This window comes from Microtus pennsylvanicus, chromosome 9, assembly GCF_037038515.1.
Source record: "Microtus pennsylvanicus isolate mMicPen1 chromosome 9, mMicPen1.hap1, whole genome shotgun sequence".
Classification (NCBI taxonomy): Eukaryota; Metazoa; Chordata; class Mammalia; order Rodentia; family Cricetidae; genus Microtus; species Microtus pennsylvanicus.
This window is the reverse complement of record NC_134587.1, coordinates 12625985-12641888: the sequence shown is the minus strand read 5'-3', so window position 1 is coordinate 12641888 and position 15904 is coordinate 12625985. Positions and strand designations below refer to the sequence as shown.

The following is a 15904-nucleotide window of genomic DNA, read 5'->3' as shown; positions in this document are numbered from 1 at the left end:
TTTGCCCTGGTTTTCCATGTCTACGATGTATTGCTAAATTTATGGAAACAAGAAAGAAATAATAGACTGCCGTTTGAAGGTTTGACTTTGCTGGGGAGGAAGATCCATAGCAGTCAGTGTCTTTTTTTGTCTGTTACAAATTTATTAACAGTGAGTTGTAATTAGATGCGTGGCTTTGCTTTAGAGAACAAATGGTGCTTGGTGACCCTTGGCGTCGGTCTGATCGTGGTAAAATGACCTATTTGGTTTCACCAGCTGTGTCTTTGAAGGGAGCAGAATTACAGGGGAAAATCCATAGCTCAAGAGATGCTCATCTCACACTCCCCATTTCTGCTCATCCTGCACCCCAAAGTGTCTTTGGATTTACAGGCTGACATCTTGGCGATCTGAACACTCCCAGCTTAAGTAACCGGGATGAAAGGTGACCTGGCTTCCTGTGTTCCTGTCCATGTTACCCATTAATGTGACATGAACTGCTTGTGCTGTCTCTTAGCCGAGAGGGGTCTTCAGGCTGCCGCTGAGGCCGTAAATGTGTGGTTCAGTTGAGTTGCCTGTGTTTGAAGCTGGTTACACGGTCACCAGATTTTGGTCTTTTTAAAGCCTCCATTTCCTTATCTGTAAAACTGGGGACCTGCTGGGTGGTGGTGGTGCATTCCTTTAATCCAAGCACACAGGAAGCAGAGGCTGGCAGATCTCTGTGAGTTCGACACCAACCTGGTCTACAAGAGCTAGTTCCAGGACAGGCCCCAAAGCTACAAAGAAATTCTGTCTTGGAAAAAAGTAAAACAAACAGAAAACTGGGGACCTGTTTATTTGTCATGTGGGGTTTGTGTGAAGACTAGACTCTCAGCACAATGCTGACACATAGGAAGCTCTCAAGGAATGTTAGTGAATATTATCATTGTCCAGAAATAACATTAAAGTGCAAGGATAAAAATTGACAGATTACAAGGAAACCTTGGGTTTGGCTAAAAGGACCTGGAGTCACTGTCAGTCTCCCCAACGAACTGACAACATTCACAATGACAGTGACAGGAAACAAGGCCCCAGGAGGAAAGGGTGTCCTCTTCTGTGGCCAGGATCCCTGCACTAGAGTTTTGAAGAACTTTAACTTTTAATTAATTTTCATTGACTCCTTTTCCTTCCTGTGGTGAAAGAAATCTTAGAGACCAAAGGAAGGAGAGATACATAGATGGATGGATGGATAGATAGATAGATAGATAGATAGATAGATAGATAGATAGATAGATAGATAGATAGATATAGAGAGACAGACAGACTAAAAGAGAGAGGGAGACAGAGACACAGAAAGACAGAGAAAGAAAGAGATACACACAGAAAGACCCAGGAACACACACACACACGCACAAAGACACACAGTGAGAAGCAGAGACTGAGAAAGAGAGAGAATATCTCTGCTGGTCCCCGAACTTTTACTTTTTTATTTCTCGCTGCCTCTAGGACAGCTTGGCCACTGAAGGTTTCTGATAGGACGCCTTCCAGAATGACCCCCTTCTAATAAGGAGCTTCCAGGATAGAAAGAGCCTTATTGAGGACATTTTATGTCCCATGACAAGATGGATTTTTAAGGCTTTTTACGTGAGAGAAGAGGGGTCTCCACGATCTCTTCATTACATCTTAAACATGAAATGTCAGGACTCAGAGGGGGCTGATTCACTCTGCAGCTTGAAGCTGCCTATTGTGATCTGGAAGTTAAAATTCCTTAAATCTGATGCCGGCAACACAGCACCGCCTCTGTCTGATCTCTTCTCCACCTCATTCCCCAAGCAGGAATCAAGTCGTTCCTGCCCCTCAGCTCAGGGCTCCCCAGTCTACGGACTCAGCATTTCACTGCTATGGGGCAGATGCAAAGTTCTGTCAGCAGAGGGCATTGGAAGGCCACTGCAAGAGAAAAGGCCACTGGTCTCATTTTTCCCTTGATGCTGTTTCCTTTGGATCCCTGTGACATTTGAACACCCTGTGGCACTCACTTCCAAAAATTCCGCTGCCTGGGGAGTCTCAAGATACTCTGTCAGGCAGGCAGTCTCTTCTGCTTGCCAGCCTTGTGTGCTCTAAAGAGAGGGGTCTATTACCAAGGGCCACCGTCACTTCCTTCCCCATGGGGTCTGAATCTGAGCTGGGGTGTGCATGAGTGCTCTGAACAATTGCTAGGGGCAGCAGCTTCTACCAGCATCTATTCATTTTGTATTTTTCAGAGGTCTTGTTATTCTTGTGCATTTAATCCTATTCCACCAACATCTCTTTGTTCAAACTACTGGCATGCTTTCTGACTTTTGAGTGAACCCAAACCAATAGATACAAGGGGCTCTTAGAGTAGTGTCTGTTCATGGCTAAGTCTGAGGAGTAATGGATGGGCAGAGAACCCCGCACCTTGATTAGTCTCAGCGTAGCAAGCTCAGTGGCCTGGGTTCTGCAGCAAGGGCTGCCTGTAGTGTTCCAGCTAGCTCCATGGCTGTCCAACTCTGCTTTGCAATCTAAGAAAGCCCCTCTAAGCTAAGCTGCCTCCTCAAAGATCAGTTCCATCGGTGGCAACAGCGGGGAGTGAGAGACTACTGGCTGACTGCTTCATTTGTTCCACAGTTGATTCTCAGTCCAGGCAAGGGTTGTCCCTGCCTCAGTGATTTTCCCCGACTTAAATGCCTTCCCACCAGAGAAAGCCACCAATACCCCATGAAATCACAGCACGTTGAGCCCTGGATTTGCCTGCCTTCTTCCTTTCCTGTATCACTGGGCTTTCATCTTACTGCATGTGAAGTTAATTTTTCACAAGACGCTAATCTAACCAGGGAGTGATGCTTATCTCCAGAATGCTTGGATGTGACAGAGCAATTCACCATCACAGTGCATGACCACAGGAGCCCACATAAACAGAGAAGAATTTCATCATAAGGAAATATGCAGAGAACATGGTTTGGACCATACTTCTTTAAAGTCATGAACGTGTGTGTGTGTGTGTGTGTGCGCATATGTGTGATCATGTGTATGGTCACAGGTTGGTAACGTTCAGTTTCTTCCTCAATTACTTCTACCTCATGTTTTTGAGGCAGTTCTTCCAGTTTAACTGCAACTCACCAGTTAAGATTGACTGACTGGTCAGTGAGTTCTAGGGATCTGCCAGTCTCCAACCCCTGGAGCACTGAGGGTATAAATGTGCTACTGTTTCTGGCCCTCATAGGAATGGGAATCTGAATTCAGGTCACATGCTTGAGTGGCAGGCACTTTATTGAGACTGTGCCATTTTCTCAGCTCCAAAGTGATAAATTCTTAAAGAATTGCGGATTCTTAAGATGTGCGTGGAGGGCTGGCCTGATAGCTCAGTGGCGCTCTTGCCTTGTTGCCAAGCCTCATGACCGAGTTGGATCCCTGAAGGCTACATGGTGGTAGAGATGGTAGAGAAACACTGAGTTCTGCAGGCCATCTTCTGAGCTCCACACAAGTGTCTTTGTGTGTGTTTGCTCTTGCAAACACACACAAACACACAACATATCAGCACATCACATACATCAACACAAACACACACAAACACACACTACACATACATCAGCACAAACATAAACACACACATCACATACATACACAAACACACATCACACAATTACACACATCACTCAATTTCACACATCACACACAAACACATATCACACACACATAAACACACATCACACACATACACACAAACACACATCTCACACACACATCTCACACACATACAAACATGCATCACACATACATATAAACACATAAATAAACACAATACATGCTCATAAACACATACACAAACACACCCCTAATTTTAATAATTAAATTAAATAAAAACCATGTGTGGAAAGAGCAGGCTTTTGGTTCTCAGTCTGTGTGAAGACAGCGTAGGAGAAAGGTCCTTAGCCAGCCCTGGGGCAAGGTCTAGTTCTCCGTCACACTGGACAGTAACAGTTGGGTATGATGGTGTTGCTGAGTTCTTGTTGAAGGAGGAAATTAGGGAACAGATGCCAGCAAATGACCACTGGTTCAGACAGAAAGCCACACATCAGCCTGCCCCTCTGTCCTGTCTGTGGACACAGCATTACCTTCTCCCTCAACTTGGCTTGCATGGTGCATGCGTGGCCGCACTGCGTATGTGTCTCTTGTAGGCTGTGTAAACAGAGTGTAGAGGTGGTGGAGAGAATGAGAGATGAGGTCGGGTGTTTTCCAGAGGATGAGAAATGTCACCTGTGGCTTTTGTGAGTTGAAATGTTGGGGTAGTTAGTGGCCAAGGATTACTAAAGTCCGACGACCCTCTCACTCCATATCCTCGCCCCTCACCCTCATTCTCCAGCATAGACCTGGGGTAGTATTGGCCTCTAGAAGCTTGAGATTTTGAGATGGCTTGAAGATGAAGCTGACTCACGCGGGGCTCAGAGCTAGAGGAAGAGAAGTCTGTGTCACTTCCTGGCTGTAAGTGAAGGATTCATTGTGAACCATGCACATTGATGGAGAAGCTTTACATTTTAATGGTTATAGCCTAGCGTTGCAGATGGCATTGCTTAAGGAACAGGGTGACATATATTATTAAAACTAGACGCCGGATGTGATGGCTCACTTCAGTCTCAATCCCAGCATTCAGGAGGTGGTGGAAGGAAGACCAAAAGCCCAAGGTCATCCTTGGTTACACAGGAACTTGAGGGCAGCCTGGGCACATGAGAACCTGTGAAGGTAATAACAATTAGACTCAGAGCAGCACAGAGGCCCATGCCCGAAGTCCCAGCACTTAGAAGATCGACTATGAGTTCAGGCAACATAGCAAGACCTGGTGTCAACTCCATCTTCTCCCTGGCAAAAGAGAGAAAAGTAAAAGAACAAACACACTTGAAACGTAAATGCATGCTCTTGTTTTTCTCTGCATGGGCTTTCTCAGTTCCAAAGCTTATTGGGGGTGAAACTGTCATAGCTGTTAACTGTAGAACTTGCGTCTCCTTAGGCAGTGGTGGCCTGCAGGTGATAGGCTCTGGTGCCATTTGTCTCTGCTTCCTTCCGAATGCCTTCCCACCCAGAATGCTTGCAAATGTCTTCCTCCCCTGCTTTTCTCAACAGAGGAGGAGTGTTGGTTGAGAGTCTGAGAGCTGCAGTGTGTAGCCCCAGGCATCTTTTCCAGGAGCAATCACTCATTCTTGAAGAGGGTGTAGTTTACTGTGAGATGGCGGTTTTGTTTTTAAAGAGATGTCTTCAACTGTTTTTTTTTAATTGGAACTTATTCTCTTTTGGCATAATTACAACACATGTAGGTTCCTAATAGACCTTAGCGTGTGCCACGTGTGTTGGTGTGTGGAGAATGTTGTAGTAGGGTTCAAACCCTGATGCTGGTGGCTTTGAGCGAGGTTGCCATTCCCAGCTGTTCCAGAGGTCCGTGGTTCCTCTGCTCACTGAGTCCTCTCCAGGACACCAGGCAGCCAATGCCAGCTCTCTTAGTGTTTAAGCTTCTTCAAAGGATGGAAGTGTTTCCCACTGAGGACAATTGCCACCAAAGAAACTATTTTAAAAATTGTGTATGTGTGTGTGTGCCACAGCTCATGTGTGAAGATCAGAGGACAGCTTTATGAAGTTGGTTCTCTCCTTCTTACCTTTATGTGGGTTCTAAGGATTGAGCTTAGGTCATCAGGTTTGCACAGCAAGCGCCTTTACCCGCTAGGCCATCTTGTCAGCCCCAAAGAAACACTTACAAGTTAGAGATCACAGGCGACATGTAGCATTGTAAGCTACTTCAGCTGTCTGATTTTTGCTGTTGTTGTTGTTTGTTTCTTTGTTTTTACTCTTTTCTCTTTAGGGGCCTGCCACCCAGAGACTTATTCTTACTTATAAATGCCCAGCCTTAGCTTGGCTTGTTTCTAGCCTGCTTGTCTTGACTTAAATGATCCCATCTACCTTTTGCCTCTGGGCTTTGCCCTTTCTCTACTCTAGAGCTGTCTTTCCTTCTTACTCGGTGGCTGGTTGTGTGGCTAGGTGGCTGTCCCTGGCATCCTCTTCTCCTTTTCTCGCTCTTTACTCTTCCTGCTTTGAGCCTGGATTTCTCCTCCTACTCTCTCTACCTGACAGCTCCTCCTATCCCTCTTTCCTGCCTAGCTCCTGGCTGTTCAGCTCTTTATTTGACCAATCAGGTGTTTTAGGCAGGCAAAGTAACACAGTTTCACAGAGATAAACAAATGCAACATAAAAGAATGCAGCACATCTTTGCATCTTTAAACCAATATTTCATGGCATAAACAAATGTAACACATCTTAAACTAACATTCCTCAAAAACTGTCTCTCTTACAGCTAGAAAAATAGAAACAATTTTTGCGTACACCTAACAGGTGAATGGCTAAATGCATCAATGATATGCCCACATGGTAGAGTGTTATTTAGGTGTGGTGTTGGCATGAGATGATTTTCAATTTGTATTCCAAGATGGAAAGACATAAGAGCCAGGACATTTAGAGGTAGCAATTTCTACTGCCCAAAACTACAAATATGAAAATTAATATATCATAAGCATATATTGTACTTACATGCTTACAGCACAAAATAAGTACATATATATTAAGAACAAGTGTAATAAATGCATATAAAATATCTGAATGAGGAACACTCAGAATACTGATATTGAGAGGAGACTGTTTTAGATATTGGAATGGGGAATCTTGTTTTCTACTCTATTATTCCTATATCGGGGATTATTCTTTATATAGTGAAATGGAATCATGTAATACAAATAAATGTAAACATTTATTTTTGAAATAATTAGGTTTTAGTACATAAGATGTGATTTAGGGCAATAAGCCACTCTGGCTAGGATTGGAGTGTGATACTGAAGGTCCAGATACAGACACGTGCCTAACTATTTAACTCCATTAATAGACTCTACTAATTACAATCAGAACGGCAGCTCCATGGCTGTAGTTAAGACTCTCCCAACAGTTTGATTGCACTCATATGTCTTGTTTTATTGCTTTTCTGAGTAAATAAGAAGAATCCCTTCTGAACACACCCTGAAGAATTTAACTGATGCTTACTTATAGCCAGGGACCATACTTCATTTTTTATTTTCTTCCCCTTGTCCATGCTCCTTCCCTAGCATCCTCCTCCTTTGTGACAGCTGTATGGACCCTCTGCTCAGAACCTGCCTCAAAATTCACAGCCCCCAGGAGACCCAGATTAATGAACCTGGCCCTGTAGGGAGACCTGTCTTCACACCCTCGCTGAATGTATTCCCTGTGTTTGATAACTTCATTTTGTTCCTTTCGTGAGGGTTGCTTGCTAATTGATTTCTGGCATTTTTTTGCATACGTGTTCACCTAATTTATCTCCTAAAGTCATAGACTCTCCATGAACAGAAAACAGTGGAGTAGGTAGATACTGAAGAAAGAAATGTCATAAAACCCGGTTCTTCTACTTTTTCTGGATATTTTTGAGGGAGAAAAAGGATTATGTTTTGTAGGTTTTTTTTTTTTTGAGTGGGAGAGGGAGACCTAGGAGGAATTAGGCAGACAAGACATGATCAAAGTATAATGTATAAATAATTATCAAACAGCTCAATTAAAATGTGAGTCACAGAAGTGAAGAGACAGGGTCTCATTGTGTAGCCAAGACTGGTCTCAAACCCCACATCCTAAGTTCTAGAACTATGGAAATGCACCACGTGTTTCTGGGAGCTGTGTTTTCCTCACTTCTAATTTTGTAGGATTTGGGGACTGGCAATGTGACTTACAGAGGGAGGCATTCAGCTGGAGCCTTGGAGACTGAGAATTCAGTATGACGCCTATTGATTTTCATCTTCTGTCTCCAGGCCCACACAGGAAGCTATCCAGTGTGCTGATGTCACTATGTCTAAAATGGGACTTAAGTCATTGTTTATTTACAATTGTTGAATACTATGAGAGTATATACTGATTGTCAATTGACTGGGTGCAAAGCCACGGTGGAGACAAACCTCAAGGCATGTCTTTGAGAAATTATCTTGCACAAGTAAACCGAAGTAGGAAGACATACCCCACCCTACCACTACCACCACCGCCACCATCAAATGTGGGCAGCGTCATTCCCTTGGCCCGTGTCTTGAATAGAAAGGAGGAAGCGAGCAGAGCACCAGAACCATAATTTTCTGCTTCCTAACTGGGGACACGATGAGGCTAGCTGCTTCTCACTCCTGCCACCACCACTTCCCAGCAACAATGGACTGTCCCTCAAACTGTGAGCCCCAATAAACTCTTACCTCCCTAAGCTGCTTTTGTCAGGTGTTTTGTCAAAGCAACAAGACAAGTAACAAACCAGTGTATTCAAGTATATGGGGATATGTGGGCTTCAAAAGTGGAGACTGAGGAAAATATTGTCAAGTTCAATTTGTCATCATTCTTTCACTCAATTTCACTCTGCTTACTGTGAAAAACTTACCTGGAATTGACTTTCACCCAAGAGGGCTATTCTAGGATTTTCTACACATTGTACCACTTTAGGGGCCAAGGCGTATTTATTCCCGAAACTATTTCTTACTTACAACATATGTGTATTTATTCATGCAGTCACTTATTCATCAGCAATTTATAGACTAACAGTTAGGAAGAGACGGCTCAGCGGTTAAGAGCATGGGCTGCTCTTCTAGAGGACCTGGGCCCAATTCCCGGCACCCACACTGTGCTTCACAAACGGCTGTAGCTCTAGTCCTGAGAGATCTGATTCCCTCTTTTAGTCTCCGAGGCACCACACATGCGATGCACAGACATACAGGCAGGTAAAGCACCCATAAACAAAAACAAATAAATTAGGGTTTAAAAACACTGTAGAATGGTGAGGGAGGTCCTTCTGTCTTGGTGTTGCTTTTATTGGTCAATGAATGAAGAACCGGTCTGAGCCTACGGCAGGGAAGAACAGAACTAGGCAGGGAAAGCTAAGCTGTTTGCTGGGAGAAACAAGGGCGGAGTTAGAAAGAAGCCATAGATGCTGGGAACTTTACCCGGTAAACCACAGCCACGTGGCGATATACAGATGAAGAGAAATGGGTTAAATTAATATAAGAGTTAGCCAATAAGAAGCTAGAGCTAAGTGGTCCCAGCAGGGATTTAATGAATACAGTTTCTGTGTGGTTATTTTGGTTCTGGGCGACCAGGATGAACAAGTAGCCTCCGCCTACAGTAGAGTGTTGTTGTTTAAGCATGATAGATAGGCATGAAGAATATACAAGAGCTCACCAGGTGGACAAATTGGGGAAGTCCACTGTGTGCAATGGTCCTGAGGCGGTAAAGGAGGGACCCTGTTGGGAGGTACAGGTTCTGAGAGGAGGATATGGTTTGGAATGGGACTGGGAAGATAGGAAAGATAATCTAGATATTATGTAAAGGAGTTGAGACTTGGCAGTGAGGATCCGCAAAGAAATGTGAGCAAGGACACAAGGTCAAATGTGTATGTTATGAGGAAATTTTAGCCACTGGATACCGTTGGACTGCAGAGAACAAAATGGAGGGAAAGAGAAAAACACAGAGGTGTCTGGGGAACTATGGGACGAGATGATGAATAGCCACTTTGGAATGTGAAGGAGGGATTCAGAAGTAGAATAGAGAGGACACAGTGCTTGATTGATGTATTAGGTCTCTTTATTGCTTTAGCAAATTACCCTGAACTTCGTGGCTTAAAACAATGCGAATTTATTATCTCACGGTAGCCTGGAAATCTGATGTGACGCCAGGGGCTAAGACCAAGCATTCGGCAGGGCTGTATTCTTTCCTAAGGCTTGGGAGAGAATTCACTTTCTCACTCGCTCAGGTTACAGGCATAATTCAGTCCCACACGTCTAGAACTGAAGGGTTCTCTTCTTTTCTGAGTAACAGCTTGGGCTTAGCCCCACCTTACAGGGGCTGCCTGCTTTCCTGATAACACAACCCACCCAATCCATCTACAAAGGCCGTGGAAATGAGCCACGTTTCTTTCACACCCTCTCTACCTCCTGTTTCACGTGCATGATTTTATGTGTGTGAAGGCGTCTGTGTGTGTGTGTGTGTGTGTGTGTGTGTGTGTGTGCAGGAGTACATATGTGAGCGTGCAGCAAGAGATCAGAGGTCAACCTCCTGTGCTTTAGTGCTGTCTGTGGCCATGGCTCTATCTTTTTAGGAGTTCCGTTTTAAGGTCAAACCTCCAGGCACCGAGGCAGGCAAATTCCAGACTGTTGTTTTCCTCCAGATTGATCTTCTTCTTACATTTCATTGAAGTGCCGATAAATTTTACCCAAAGGAGAGCTGGTTGTTCTGCATGGCCTGCTAACCACCCGTATTCATACACCAGCAGGTCCCAGCACATAGGATGCACAAGGGGGAAGACGAACGGTAACATGTCTCTTCTTTTTGGGAACACCATAGAACAATTTGACTTGTACATCACTGGTCAGAATTCAGTCATTCAGTTGCACTCAGTACCAAGATGCCCAGGAAGCTGCAGTCTTTGTTATGGTAACGATGTATAATAAAGACCGTGCCCTATGAAATGGGAGGAAAATCGATACTAAGAGATGTATTGCAATCACGTTATCTGAAACATTTTTTTAAATCTCTAGCTGTTCTTACATCTTTCCATTCCTCTGTCCCTTGAAGCTGAGCAGTCGTCTGCTTTGGGAAGCAGTTAGTACTCAAGCAGAAATGGACACTAGATACAGTGGGCTTAAAATGTACAGTCATGACGAGGGTGTGTGGAAATGTTCTTTGGTTTACTGAACTCAGTTTGCTCACCAGCCCCCATTTCCACTAACGGCGAGGAGTAAGGCCAGTTCACTTCTGGTCTGTGTGTGTGTGTGTGTGTGCACGTGTCTGTGTCCAAGGCATACTCATGTAGATGTCAATAAAGATGAATGATGTCTGATGCTTTGCTCTATTGCTTTGCACATTGTTTTCTGAGACAAGGTCTTTCACTGAACCTGAGGTCACCATTTGAGCTAGGCTTCCTGCTCAGTGAGCTCCCAGGATGTGCCTGGCTCCACCCCCTCCCTTCGAATGCTGGGGCTACAGGCATGCATAGCCATGCCTCCCTTCTCTGTGTGTTGCAAAGGATTCAAATGCAGGTCCTCTTGCTTGCATAGCAAGCATCCTTGCCCACTGAGCCAGCCCCACAGGCCCATTTCTGTTTTATAGATGAATCTCTTTGAGGAGCTTTTAGATAAATCCAAGTCTCCTTTGCTGCTTTCTCACCAGGGGGTGGACTAGCGAGCCGCTCACCTAAGAACTTTCCTGTTGGGCTCTGTTCTCATGGACCGCCTGTGATCAGACAGGGAATATGTCTGCCTCCCTTTGGGAGCCTCTTAGAAGCCTGGGCACGGTTCTGAGGCTTTCGGTTTCTCCTCCGCCTATTGCAGAGGTTGGCACATAGGAAACAGTTAAAATGTGACTGATAGAATCACGAGCCTGCTTTAGACGCATCATATAATTAATTCAAATGGCACCATAATGATCTGAAAACCCTGCATAATTAAGAGTCTATTTCTCTATGGCCCCCTGGCATTCTGCTTATAGCTTTCTTACAGCACCCATAATCCTCTGCTCTCAGATACAATGGTTTGTGTGTTTGTCTGGCTGCTTATTAGAGCATCTGTCTGTTCTTGAAGAATGTCCCTGCTCTTTGTGCCTCTCACTAGTGCTGAGGTCAGGAGATAGTCCCCTTTAATCTAGGAAAATGAGTGACCACAGGAGGAGGGGCTTTGAGTTTCCGCAGGTGAATGATTCCCACCTGGGAGGGAGCAGAGCCGTCCCCCCACCCCCACCCTCAGCTGCTTAGAAGGGTGTCAACAAATCCCAACTGATACCTTGCCCTTTACCGAATCTCAGTTTATCCTAATGAAAACCATTGCTTTTGTTTTTCAGAAATCCTCCCCCCACTTTGCTGCACCCAGAAGAATGGTGTGAGGAATTTAACCACTTCATTTCACAGTGAGTAGTTCCTCCTCTGGGAGCTGCATGCGCAGCAAGGTCTTGACCCACGATTCCCAAAACCACGCTGTGGAATGTGCTCAGTCTAGCTGGGCCTGATGGCATGTTCTAGCCCAGGGTGGCCCTAGTAAATACCTTAAGGAGTTCCCACAGAATCTGAAGAGTATAAGGAATTCCGCTGATTCAACTGTTGTCAGTCCTGATGATCACATGTATCTACAAACCTATTCTGTAGAAGATGCACGCCTGTAACTGGAGTCTATTCTGGGAATGGAGAGACACAGATCTTTACAGCTTTGGTGGATGGGTCGTTGGGCTTTGTTCTGGGATTTTCGACCCAGGACTCAGCTTTCAGTTTCCAAGATGATGGGGAGCAAAGTAGGATCTTTGGCCTAAGGCATCAAGATGAGGTATCCTAGTCAATACAGAAGGTCTGGAGAGCTAGAGGAAAACCATGTAGAATAGTGTGAGGCCCCTGATGGGAAGTATGCCCCCAGGCCAGACTTCCTGAGACTAAGACAATAGAACACAGAGAGACCAAAGACTGACTCAGTGCCGAGATCATGAGTTTGAGGCCTGGGCCTGGAAGAGGACCACATTGGTACCAAGTGCATGGGAGATGTTCATCTTCCCAAAGATGAAGTGAAGGCTCAGTAGTAATCGAGTGAGAACCCATCATTAGAAGCCACTAACAGGGGCTAGATCTGGGAAGAGAAGCCTCAACACCTGGGATTCCAAACAAGCGCTTCGGAGACTACGGCAGGAGGAAGTAACCTGCCAACGGTGCCGATAAATAGGGGAATAAGATGCAATGTTTTCTCATTTATGCCTATGTGTAGTCTTATCTTCCACAGAGTCATGGTAACAAACCAGACAGGATCATCCTCCTTAATATTTGTCTAGATTTACAGTCTTCACCCACAATCCCTGAATCCAAAGAGCCCTGAAAAGAGAAGCTATTCTGTAGTTGAGCCTTCCAGCCGCAAACCGTGACCTTACGTGAACTGACGTGGGGGCAGCGGGTGCCCTGAACTGATGAGGGACTGTTTATAGTTACCGTCTTTCTTAGTGTGAATATTCATGTGTTTCAGTGCAGATATACTCCTGTTTGATGAGTGTGCCCTATCCCAGATCATTCTGCCTTGTTACATAATGTGCAGTGAACGAGCCAGCCTAGCTGTCTAAAATTTGGTCAGATTTAGAATGCTAAAAATGTTTGACCCCAAGGGAGTTTGTATGAGAACTTGAGTTTGTATTTCATTTCCATTTCAAATGCAACAGAGCTTGGGGTCCTGAAAATTGTTTGTTCATCTAATCCCTCCTGGACCTGCGCCATATCCCTCAGAACAGAAGAACGGGGGACGACTCAGAGAACACTAGCAAGAGATATGTTGTTGGAAGGTGACTGGGAGGGAAAACTCAGAGAGGTAGTGTTGGAGGGTGGGGGGGGGGCATACCCTTGCTCCTCAGCCCAGCTTCATCATTTTTGCCCTAACTACAGAATGTATGGGGCCTGTCACAAGTCAGAGTGACTGGCTACCAACACTTGCTAGGTGGGAGGTGAGAAAGGACCACTTCCTGAAAGCTGGTAACCGCAGGAGGTGGTGGAGGGAACTGAAGAGCCAAAGACACTCTAGTGGCTTGCGACCACATTTTGGAGCACCACACACAGAGAAAAATCTCTCTGGATCCAAGGAATTTCCCTTTCACTCTATTGCTGCACAGATAACCTTGATCAACCTTCTCTGAAGTTGGCCTAGAAAACTCCATTAGGCATTCACAGATACACCTTCCCATCCCACCGTACCGCAAAGATGTGATTGGACTCACAAGTTCTGCTTAAGTGTGTTTTTCTCAAGAGTAGGGTGGTATTTTTAAATCAACACAGTGCTGCTTCTGTGGATTTAAGGACAAGGTAGACAACCGATGGCAAATAAAAACTTTTAGGGTCACGCTCGCTGGAAAAACACAGAAAGCAATGTCTTTGAGAACACATGTTGTCCGGAGTGTTAGAGTGGAGAAAGCAAAGCGAGCACAAATGAGCGAGCGAGCGAGCAAGAGTGAATCCATTTTCTCTCTGCTCTGGCTTGTAGATAGGACGTGACGACCGGATTCAAGCTCCCTCTGCCCTGAATTTCCCATAATGATGGACAATCTCGGGAATTGTTAGCTAAAATTGAAATCACCTGGCACAAGAGAGAAGGAAACATGGAACAAACCCATTTAGGAGTTTATTAGAGGGTGTGTGTAAAGGCCTGGGGAAGTCAGTGTGTGCGCGCACACACACACACACACACACACACACACACACACACACAGAGAGAGAGAGAGAGAGAGAGAGAGAGAGAGAGAGAGAGAGAGAGAGAGAGAGAGAGAGAGAGAGCTGGCGCGACCAGCTTTTAAAAACTGCGTAGCACATGCACACAGAGGGTTGACCTGACTACGTCATATGCAAATGATGGGGGGCTCACGCACGTGCGTTGCAGAAGGGCTAAGCTGAGTCATTTGTGGATGATGCAACTGCATGTGGGTCACGAGGGGCCCTTTAACATCCCGAGGCCCTTAGACACTTCTGCCTGAGGGCTTGTCTGCACATGCATGGCCTAGAACCCTGAAGTGTCAGCCTTCTTGTGGCTGAAATCATAACAAAAATAAGCCCCTTATCTCCTATATTGCTTAGCAGCAATATAACAGCTAGAAACCTGTCTGCTATATCCAAATCCTGCCCCCCTCCTCCCCCCAGGATTTCGCCTATCTCAGGCTGCCCTCAAACTTGACGGATAGCTAGCGTTGGCCTTGAATTTCTGATCCTTCTGCCTCTACTTACTGAGTGCTGGGATTACTGGCATTGACTACCATGCCTGGTTTATATAAGTACAGGATATGCTAGGCAAGTACTCTTCCGACTGTGCTACGTCCGTAGTTCCGCCCTTCGATTTTCTAGATGGGAACAACTGCTCCAGCCTGCCATTACTCAGTTCCCAAATATACTATGACCAAATGTGATCTCATTAGACTTATTCAAATCTGCAGTTAACTGTAAACAATGACACACTTTGCATCCGAAATGTCTATTTAGAGAGCTTTGGTTTGCTTTTATACTTAATGTCTCATACTGAGAAAAATGAGAGGGGAATTAACACCTTCCAACCATAAAGGGTTTCATCGTTGGAGGTACTAGTTGGGAAAGACACGGAGAGTTGTAGTGAAATTGTTTTAAAGCGGAATCATTCAGAAAATAGATTCAGTTCCCTTTATAGAACAAGCCACAAGTTTATTCTATGAAAGTAAACTGCCTAGATTTTCTCTAAAAACAAGCAAGACTAGAAATATCTTCTTTAAAAATGTTGTGGTTTTTATTATGTGTGTACACTTTGCGCACGAGTGCAGGTGCCATTGGAGGCCAGAAGGGGGCATCAGATCCTCTGGAGCCGGAGCAACAGGGAGTTGTGAGCTGCCAGATGTATGTGCTGATAGCTAAACTCTGGTCGTCTGCAAGAGCTGTGTGCATTTTTATCCTGACTAGAAACACCTTTTGTTGTTGTTTTGTGTTGTTGTTGCTGTTGTTTTCTGAGATAAGGCTTCTTTGTGTAGCCTTGGCTGTCCTGGACCTCACTCTGTGCAGACTAGGCTGGCCTTGAACTCAGATCTGTCTGCCTCTGCCTCCTGAGTGCTGGGATTAAGGGCATGCACCACCACTGCCTGACTTAACTTTCTTCTTCTTCTTCTTCGTCTTCCTCTTCCTCCTCTTCTTCTTCTTCTTCTTCTTCTTCTTCTTCTTCTTCTTCTTCTTCTTCTTCTTCTTCTTTCTCCCTCTCTTTTCCTCCCTCCCCCCCCTCTCAGAGGTTTGTTTATCGTGTATTTTATGTATATGGATATTTGTCTTCACATCAGAAGAGGGTATCTGATTCCATAGAACTACAGTTGTGAGCCACCATACAGGTCCTCGGAGTTGAACTCAGGATTT

General features: G+C 45.0%; 1 protein-coding gene across 2 annotated transcripts in view; it reads left to right on the top strand.

Moving 5' to 3' along the window:
* The window catches only part of Myo3b (myosin IIIB), a 283449-nt gene that overhangs the window by 78675 nt on the left and 188870 nt on the right, over positions 1 to 15904 (top strand). For both annotated transcript variants that reach the window (XM_075984938.1, XM_075984937.1), the window contains exon 8: positions 11872 to 11937. In XM_075984938.1, coding sequence (XP_075841053.1) covers positions 11872 to 11937 — 66 coding nt within the window. The remainder of the gene's footprint in view (positions 1 to 11871; positions 11938 to 15904) is intronic.